The sequence below is a fragment of the Telopea speciosissima genome, chromosome 9 (genome assembly GCF_018873765.1).
Source record: "Telopea speciosissima isolate NSW1024214 ecotype Mountain lineage chromosome 9, Tspe_v1, whole genome shotgun sequence".
In the NCBI taxonomy this organism is placed as follows: Eukaryota; Viridiplantae; Streptophyta; class Magnoliopsida; order Proteales; family Proteaceae; genus Telopea; species Telopea speciosissima.
Window position 1 is genome coordinate 40,293,550 of NC_057924.1, and position 10,387 is coordinate 40,303,936.

Sequence of the window (10,387 nt, forward strand, 5' to 3'; positions counted from 1 at the left end):
CCATTGAGGTGAAATCTCCAGAGTTGACTGCTAACTTTTCAACAGTTAACATTAGTTTATGTACTGATAACCCCTTGATTATCATTGGAAACTAGCTCTCAAAGCCATTGAAGATTGGCCAAACAATCACACAATGGCAATGGTTGTGTACAGTTTTTAATTTTCTAATATATTGCTTTTCCATAAAAAAAAAAAAAAAATTAGCTGTGAAGACACAATGTAGACTTGTAGTTCAAATTCAAAGTGCTCTTAATACAGAAGATAAGTGTTCAGTATTTGTTGTTATGTCAAGAACACAAAAAAGCTAGCCAATCACTGTGGCCACTGATCTTTTGCAGTAAAAAAATTCCAAAAATTATATTTTGGCATCCATTGATTTACAAGTTCAATGTCCTGTCTACATTTACATTTCCAAAACATTTGTGAATCAATAATTATCAAAACATAAAAAGTCTGAGAGATTCTCAGAAACGCTAAATGTATCAATGACTACAACAATTTTCTGCTGTTCTGTAGTAAGGATAACTGTGATCCTGCACCTCCTAAAAATGGAACAACCCTAAGATGACAGATCAATGTACCATTTCATTTTTGAAGTCTCAACTAGTTGATGATGATGATGATGCCTTATCCTTCCTGCCTGATATAATCATTGAAATCTGTAGACCTCTACTGAATGCTTGGTTGAAAAGCAAGCGTGTCTGAAACTCTGTAACAAATGGGAACCATGACAAAATGACAATGGGCATGAAAATTAAGATTCCCATCACATACTCATATCCTCTTGCTAGCTCCTTTATGGAGTCCCAGAATCCTATACCCTTCATCATGGATCTGCACGCTTGGCCAATCTTGTACAAGGATAAGACAGGAACATGTTAGTGGGCTGCTTTTTCGTCAAATATGTAATTTTTCCAAACACTTAGATTATCTTAAAATTTTATCCGGTAGCTGATGAGCGACCGCATTAAATGGACATGCTTATAGCACAAAAATTTTTCCTTCAACTATTGTTCCTGTGTCAGAAAGAAAATATTTTGATACTTATATCGACATGGTTCAGGGAGGCACATTGATACTGTAATCTGCAAGTCCATTTAATATGATAATTTCCGAGCCATTCGATGCTATGACTTTTAGAATAAATATAAGTTAGGAATGGTACTTACAAGAAGTATCGCCCACCCTGTGGGCATGAAGCAAAGAATGCTAGCAAACAAGTCCACAATTGTGAGGCCGCAGACTACAAATAAGACGGTCATGACTGACAAGAAGCTAAAGAAGAGGAGCAATTTGAGGGTTCTGAACATGAGCTGAAAGTCGGTGCCAAATTTCCGTCTCCCCATTGATACCATCTGAGACATGGAAACAGGGATACAATCTCACAGTTGTGCACAAAGGCACAAAGCAATCATCAAAAAATAAAGTGCAGTTATTGTCACTACCCCTGTACTGTATCCTTTTTTTTTTTAAAGACTCGTTCGTGAATTAGCATAAATAGATTCTTGAATAATTAGAGTAAACTGTAAATCATGATTATTTCCAGAGTTCATTCATATTTCTGAGTGTAATGGGTGTACCTTTAGAACCAACAGAACAGTAGCCGCGACCAGCCATGAAAGTCCATAAACCTAAGAATGAAGAGACAGAGAAACGTTACAAGGTGAAAAGGGTGACACATCAGTTTCTCAATGATATTATTAAAAGAGAACAAGCATTGTGCCAATACCAGAAAACTCTGGCTATTGTGGGCTATGTTAAGGTGATAAACAATGCCATATTGGTAGATAAAGAAACGACATGCCAGGATTATCTCAAGCACTCGACCCCAGATGTCTGTGTGTTTTAAGTGTTCCAGTTCAGATTCCCACCAGGATTCCCAACTTAAATCCTGTTGGATACCAATACCACCACGATTGCCCATCCACCTTTTCCAGTCTGTCCAGTCATCCACTGTCTTCTGCCACTCAAATCCAGAAGGATTAAACACAAAAGGAGCAAACAACCATGAGGCAACCAAGAACCATATGGAATAAGTGACAAACCAATATATGCTCAAATTACGGTATGCCTTCCCATAAACATCATACACAATCAACAACATTAACAGCTCCAACCCCTTCACAAAGTGACTTCGGGAATATAACCTATAATTATCGGCAAATTTTGCATGAAACACAACAAATCCTCGACCAGTAGCTCTATATTTAGCACCTCCATGCAACAGTGTCCTTCCATAATAATGAGCTTTTGTTCCAAGTTGAAAGGTAAAGAACACAGACGCTAGTTGCAGCTGCATGATTATGAAATCACCGAGTGCCGTGCGGAACCCTCTTTCCAGGCCTATTTCCATCACCATGGGCAGCACCAGCAACAAGCCCAGCTGATAGACAGACTGGGTAGCCAGCGCCGCTTCAAGAGAATTACTCTGCTGGACACTTAAAAGAATAGACCCTTCCAAGCCACTCAATACCATATATAGACGCCCATATAGAAACACATATACAATAATCACAGTTACCTGGAAAACAGAATGTTGGAATGAGTATCACAAGAAGCATGAATATTCCAAAAGCAAAATTATCTTGATCTTGGCAAACGGAAAGGGAAGAGGAACAGTTTTCATTTCTTTATTTCATTCGTCTTAGTATCTTACTGTGCTAGCTAGTACAAATCCCCAACGACACAATTTGAGACATAAAACCTTTATAACATTAAGTTTGTAGTGTCACCCAAAGCTGCTGCTCATCCATGTTTAACCAATTTCAAAAAACACGAGTATTGCAGAGGTCTGGGTTTACTTAGCCACTTCCATGCCAAAAGTGGTAGACAAAGCAAGCTCCTGAAGAAAGGATCTAATCCACATCAACTCACCTGCAATGTGAGCCATTGCTCTACATAGTTCTAAAACTCGCCGAGACGGAAAACTCAAGAATCTTGAGCTACTCGAGATGAGTTTACATACAAGACACAAAATATGCACTAACTTGAATATCTTGACCGTAATTTTGGTACTTTGTACCGTCTCGAAGAAATTTCGGAAAACTACTACATTCCACATTCTAAAAAAGCACATTACCCTGATAAAAGGGAATATGCCAATACATGAAAGGGTGTAAAGGGTGTATGATTGAATTTGAGTCTGAAATTTGACATGTGGCCAATCTGAACCATTACCTAGATATCCATATAGTCTATATTGCCACATTACCCTCCCATGTGGCCAAATTTGGTGCCAGTTTAGAGATACCCTCTAGACTTGCGGGTCTAGAAAACTTTTGCATTACACTATTATGCCCCTTAAAGAAGTTATAAGCTGCAACAAGGTGCAGCATCATACAGGAGTACTAAGTAAAATATATAAAAAAGGCCAAAATGGAACCCACCTAATCAATACCTGGCCAAGGTGATGTCTAGATGAGGCTTCCGCAACCAAGGTGAGGCCCTAACTAAAACTAGGCAATGCATGCATTACCCAATCTAAAGGGTCTTGGGGCCTAGGCAAGGCCTTCACAATTATGCATATAAAGCCTATCGACCAAATCCAAATCTAAATTGAAAACCTACTCCTATTAGGAGAACATAAAAATGAAAGCAGTCCCATTTTGACTTCTTAAATCAAAGCCTACGTAGACACACTGAACCAACTACAGTTAGGAATGGAATTCAAACTCCTAACAACTCTAATTCAAATCCTAATTGGACTAAAAAAACTTTACTGCACAACTAAAATTAAACCCCTGATATGATTCAAAACAGAAATTAATCAAAAACAGAAAAAATCATATTTACTAGGAATACTAAATATTGGATATAGTATTTTGAAAATCATATTTTCTGGAAACAGCCTCTTTGCAAAAGCAGGGGCATACATTATGACCCTCCCCAGACCCCGCAGTGGTGGGAACCTTGTGCACTGTGTACACCCCTTTTTTTTTTAAATAAATATTGGATATACCAAAAATAGTAAAATTTGAAATTAATTAAAATCATAAAACCAAATTTGCAAAAATAACATGCTTTTGCATCGAATATTCAAATGTGAGACTATTCAAGATGGTGTCCTATAATGTTCTTAATCATAGTAACTACTGTGGATTGCATGAAGTTAGCATACCATGCTACTGAAGTAGAAACCAACTGTGGTAAAGTAGAATGACAGCATTCTATAGAAGTCAAAACGACGTCCTAGCCGATAAACATCACGGCTCATTGTCTGCTCTCCATTTCCATTTGCTACCTTAGCCTCGAAAAGTGAAATTTGATTCATTCCAACATCACGCCCCTTTCCAACTTGGATATATTCATGGTGAGTTACATATCCCCCACGTAGAGTTGAATTAAATCCTGCAGAGATTTACACAGTTTTTTTTTGGGTGAATAAATAATTCGGCCCAAATAGGGGGAGAAAACAAAGACAAAAGACAACAAATCCAGACTAAACCCTCAGGAAGAAGAGCGAGCGACCTGCAAAAGAGAGGGGTGAAGGCCCAGGAGACAACAATAGGCTTGTTACTGGAGTCAATACAACGGGAGGAGATAGAGGAAGGCTTGTTCCTAATGTCAAAGGAATGTAGTCTCAAATCTGCTCTCCATTTGCATTTACACATTTATTTGTTTAATGAACAAAATAGATTAGTATAAGTACAGATGTTACCTGAAAATATATCTTCACTCAAGTTAATTGTTTTTGAAGCTTTGCTTATGCCACCTCTAGTCAGGTGAAAGATTCTGTCAAATATGTCAGGATGACCATAATGGAACCGAACCCTGAACAGTAAGAAACCAAGATTCATTAGAAGCTTTGTTAAGGGGATTCCAAGGAGGATGAATTATCCATATCCAAGAAAAGTTGAACACAAATATTAGGTTTCAGTGATATCCAAATTCCCTCCCACTGCTCCTTTCCTTTGTAAGGAATTTTATTTCTACAATACATACAACACATAATGAGGAGGGCTTCCATAAAACTTCATGGTACTAATAAGAAATTCATTTCCATTTATTTTAGTATTTAGTTTTTGTCCTTTCGGTAACCCAACTTTGTCGTCTAATAAAGATGAAATAAGACCACTCCACTTTTGTTACATTAGCACATTTAGTTAGAAAATCATATTTATATTCTCTTTATTTATACAGCCTATCAAATTTAGAATTTTTAAGTCATTGGTTTTTCCAGGTCTACCTTTTCAGCATTAATTATATCTATTTCTATTTTTCCTATCTCTAATACTAATTTTTTATTACTACTATTACTTTAATTTGGGGGATATCCTCCAATATGGAGCCACCTAGGAACCTTGCCATCGGCTTGGAGCCGTGAAAACTATGTGCCCTATAATATTATCAACACGAGAGAGAGCTTAATAGCAGTTGATATAGCTACTTATTTACAGAAGTTTACTCTGGATCACAAAACAGAGCAAGAACACCAAAACAGCGGCTGTGCCAGATCTGATTGCAGTTCAAATAACTCAATCAATTCTCTCTACAGTTAGTGTTGCCAAGGAAGAATTACTGGGTCCGACAACATCGATAGCAGCAGAAAAGGGGAAGGATAAGTATTGCTCTTACCGGAAGTTTATTGCCACAAGCTCTATTTTCAAAATTTTCCTTATTTTGAACCTTGCTTTCTTTCTTTTATTAAGTGTATTTATTGTACCTGTTTAGTCGGAATTATTAGCGATAATTTGGTATTTAATTATTCACAGCCTGGAGAGCACTGTCAATTGTCTTCCAACGCAGTCCTTCCTCCGCCATCATCAGATTGATGTCCCCCCTTCGTGCTGCCTTTGCTGGAACAATGTGGAAGATACTGACCATTTTTTCTTTGCTTGTCCTTCCTCTTCGGCTATCTGGAAAGGAGTTTTAGCAAAATGTTGGCCTAGAAGTCAAAGAATACTTCCCTTCAGTAGAGAGTGACTTTGGATTGATATGATTTTTGTTGGTTCTTCTATTTGCGACACTGTTGGAAAGTTATCTTTTTGTGCGACCATCAACCACATCTGGATGGAGCGAAACCTAAGGAAATGGATCTCCAAATCGCGCTCTCATCAGCAGATTTGGGACTCCATTTCCTTTGAGATCAGTGCTAGGCTTTCTTGGGCTCCCCCCTCTTTTTGTAATGACTCCCCAAGGAACAGGCTTATTGTCGTCTCCTGGGGTCTCTCATCCACCTCCCTTCGATCCTCCTATTGAGGATTTGGCTCTTCTTTTCTGTCCCCTTTTGCTCCCTAAGGGAGCTGCTGTTTTTTCCTCTCTTTGGTAATGAATTTTTTATTCACCCAAAAAATTAGGTTTTGGGGTTAAATACTAGTAATGTCAACAGAACCAATTTAACTGTTTTCTTCTTCTTCAATTGAATCCATCAACAGCTGCTCCGTTCAGCCTATTTTCTTCTTCAATTCGCTTACTCTCAGGTAATCTACACAAACAGATTCCCACAATTTACCTTATCAAATAACTCTTTACAACTCTATTAACATGTTTCAAAGTCAGTTTGCTGAGTTAAAGACTAAAAGTTCAAAATGTCTTCCATTTTTTTTTCTTTCCATATTCTAAACATGCTTCACATCCTATTCCTGATTCTAAATATGCTTCATATTCTATCAGGAACCTATCTACTAATAATTAATAAACCATCAAGCATTAGGATCCAATTAAATTAACTTGCAAAGTGGTGAAACATGCGATAAATATTTAATTTGTACATGAATATGGGGTGACTGGTGTAGAAGGTTGATCGATAATCGATTAGCACCGGAACCAACAAGATCAAGAATGTTTGTGGTGAAAGGAGGAGCTCATTTAACCAGCCAAGAGCCTGATGTCAAAAGTATGCAGCGATGCCATATGGCAACTAATGGATATAGCAATATAGCAACGAAAAACTCAGACTTTGTACCTAAACGCATTCTCATGTTATTAATGACCTCAATTAACAATAATAACAGAATTTGGATGACCAATGAAATTTTTGCAGAATTCCCATAGCTTCTCTTGATTACTAGTGAGATAAAAAACTGTTGCATTGTAAGATTTTCTTTTTATTTCTACTTCAAGAAGTAAAAATAAAAAAAGGTAATTGATCTGAAAACAAGACTACATAATTGACTAAAGAGAGACATTTCAGGTAAGAATTTTGTATTATTTGATATTTTGATTCATAATTCAATACAAGGAGGAGTGAGAAACACAGTATTTGAGGAATGTTCTTTCCCATTTTCTCTTTTCTTCTCGTGGGTGAAAAATGAAATGCTTACCGAAGAGGGTTTGCCAAAGTTCGCTGCCCAATAGTAACAAAACTAGTCTCCTGATTGGACATGAACCAAGCAAGTGATGAAACACTGGAAAATGAGAGGAAACAACTAATACACATTAGGCCAAATAGTTGTAAAAAACATTATACAATATTTCTCCTCATGGAATGCTGCGTTTGACGAAAATATAACTCATTAGGATTAAAAAAAAATAAATTAAATGAGATTATTTAAATATGATAAAACTAGCCTTCCAGTAAAGATATGCTCCCGAAGACCCAAAATTGTGGGTTTTCGTTGCCAATGACGATGTTCCAAAAACTCCTCCAAGACATTTCTCATTTTGAAAGCCTCCTCGAGGTAATTATCCTGAAAACATAGTTTAAGAAGACACCAAAAATGTGAGTGTCAATCAACCTCAAATAGGAATAGATAAGCAGGTCAGTCAGTCTTGCTGTTTCTTTAAGGAGGTGAAAGATATTAATTAAAATAAGCTACACTATAAATCTGCATTTCCTTACCAATATGGAAAAAAAATTGTCAGTACATATTGTTGCAAATCAGAATTAAACTAATCACAACAGGGGTGAAGGAAGAAAGATGAAAGAAGAAGAAGAAGGAAGAGAGGGGCAAGAAGGTGCCGCAAGAGAGGAGAGCAGCCTGCGATAGGTAAATTAGAATACCTTTACGCAGGCAGCCTCTCAATATATAATTAATTTAGACAAAATAGAAAGTAAGGTAGTTAGGGATATATGAAATTACTCCTAACCCCTTACTTATTACAACCTTACAGACTAAGGACAGAACTGATGTAAAATAATAGAAAACCCCCAAAACCCAAAATATAAGACTACAATACCCCTAGTTTTCAACACTCCCCCTCAAGCTGGAGCATAGAGGTCTCCCATGCTCAGCTTGTTACAACAGGTGCGAAAACTAGGAGCAAAAAGTGACTTGGTGAACATATCTGCTAGCTAATTCGAGGATGAAACAAATGGGGTCTCAACAAGTTTTTTTAACTCAGCATCTCGAACAAAGTGACAGTCCACTTCAATATGTTTGGTCCGTTCATGATAGACCAGATTGCTCGCAATGTATATGGCTGTTTGGTTATCACAATACATCTTCATAGGCACCGACACAGATAAACCCATCTCAAGAAGAAGAGACCTGAGCCACATCAACTCTGCAGTAGTATGAGCCATAGCTCTGTATTCCGTTTCGGCACTCGACCTGGCAATTGTAGTCTGTTTCTTACTATGCCACGTAACCAGATTACCCCTAACAAACGTACAATACCCTGTAGTCGAGCGACGATCACTAGCCGGACCAGCCCAATCAGCATCTGAAAAAGCAACAAGATCCATATGCCTATGAGGGCGATAAATCAACCCTTTACTAGGAGCACCCTTCAAATAGCGAAGAACACGAATAACTCCATCCCAATGAGCCTTCCGAGGAGATTGCATAAACTGACTAAGGACACCCATTGCAAAGGAAATGTCTGGTCTGGTAACTATAAGATAGATTGACTTCCCAACCAAACTTCTGTACTGGTGCACGTCTTTAAGGAGATCACCATCATCTACCCAAACTTCTGATGAGGATCCATAGGAACATCCATTGGCTTTGAAGCAAGCATGCCAGTGTCAGACAGAAGATCCAATACATATTTCCTTTGAGATAAACTGACACCTTTCCTACTTCTCACAACTTCGATGCCAAGAAAATAGTGAAGATTACCTAGATCCTTAGTTTAAAAATGCTGCTGTAAATATGCTTTTACCTCTGCAATACCACCCTCATCATCACCAGAAATAATAATATCGTCTACATAGACGACCAAGACAACCACCTTACCATCTCGGCGGCTGACAAACACCGAGTGGTCAGAATAACACAGTGAAAAGCCACAAGACATCACCGTAGCACTGAATTTCTCAAACCACGCTCTGGGCGACTATTTGAGACCATAGATAGCCTTCCGTAGCTTACAAACCCGTGTACGATCCTCCCCCTGAGCAACATACCCTGGAGGTTGCTCCATATATTCCTCTTGCAAGTCATCATACAAAAAGGCATTTTTAATGTCAAGCTGATATAATGGCCAATCAAAATTCACCGCCAAGGAAATAAGTAAGCGCACCGAATTCAGCCGGGCAACGGGAGAGAACGTCTCGAAATAATCAACTCCATAAGTCTAGGAATATCCCTTGGCAGCAGACGGGCTTTGAGCCGCTCAACAGAACCATCAGGAAGATACTTAATAGTGTAAACCCAGCGACACTTGAATAGGTTCTTACCAGGTGGCAAATCAATAAGAGTCCAGGTGTTACGGGTCAATAGGGCATCCATTTCAGCATCCATGACATCCTTCTAGCCAGGAAGACGAAGGGCCTTAGTGTGACTTTTAGGCATAGTAGAAGCGAATAACGACAAGGCAAAATATGGACTAAAGGCAGCAGATGAGATAAAGAAACAAACTTGTCAATGGGGTACACAACATTAGATTTCTGTGTACAGCAACGTGTACCTTTCCGCAAGGCAACTGGTAAGTTATCAGATGAGGAAGTAGACGGAGCTTCACCAGAGGAGGACGTAAGTGGAGGGGGTGAAACCACTGGAATAGTAGGAATCTCACATGGGGCTGCTGTCTTGTCCCGATGCTGATACACCTACAAAGGAGGGGAAAACGGTACTAAAGTAGGAATAGGAGGTGGCACAACAAGATGCCACTCGTCCTCAGAGGACAACGAAGATTGAGAAAGTAAGAACTCTCCTCAAAGAAGGTGACATAGCACTCACAAAATATCTGGAAGAGACAGGGTCAGAACACTTGTACCCTTTCTGGGTACGAGAATAACCTAGGAAAATACACTTGGTAGACCTAGGTGCAAACTTGTCAGTGGAGAGTTGAAAGTTATGCACAAAGTACACACATCCAAAAACACGAGGGGGTAAAGCGAAAGCGGGAATGCCCGGAAAAACAATGGAAAAGGGGACCTATCGGCAAGAATAGAAGAAGGCATACGATTAATCAAATAATAAGCAGTCAACACACTCTCACACAAAAAAAGCTTTGGGGCATGCATATGGAACATGATAGCACGAGCTACCTCAAGAAGATG

At 38.6% G+C, this 10,387-nt stretch overlaps 1 protein-coding gene across 1 annotated transcript; it reads right to left on the reverse strand.

Annotated features, from left to right (window-relative positions):
- Nucleotides 1–345: 345 nt before the first annotated feature.
- LOC122639349 (callose synthase 7-like) lies at nucleotides 346–7,626 on the reverse strand. Its single transcript, XM_043832175.1, has 8 exons — nucleotides 7,510–7,626; nucleotides 7,263–7,346; nucleotides 4,658–4,770; nucleotides 4,118–4,347; nucleotides 1,730–2,521; nucleotides 1,581–1,631; nucleotides 1,170–1,355; nucleotides 346–851 (listed from the first exon to the last, which is right to left on the reverse strand). The coding sequence occupies exons 1-8, from the start codon at nucleotides 7,599–7,601 to the stop codon at nucleotides 600–602; spliced, it is 1,800 nt and encodes a 599-aa protein (XP_043688110.1). The 5' UTR covers nucleotides 7,602–7,626; the 3' UTR covers nucleotides 346–599.
- Between the last annotated feature and the right edge of the window lie 2,761 nt (nucleotides 7,627–10,387).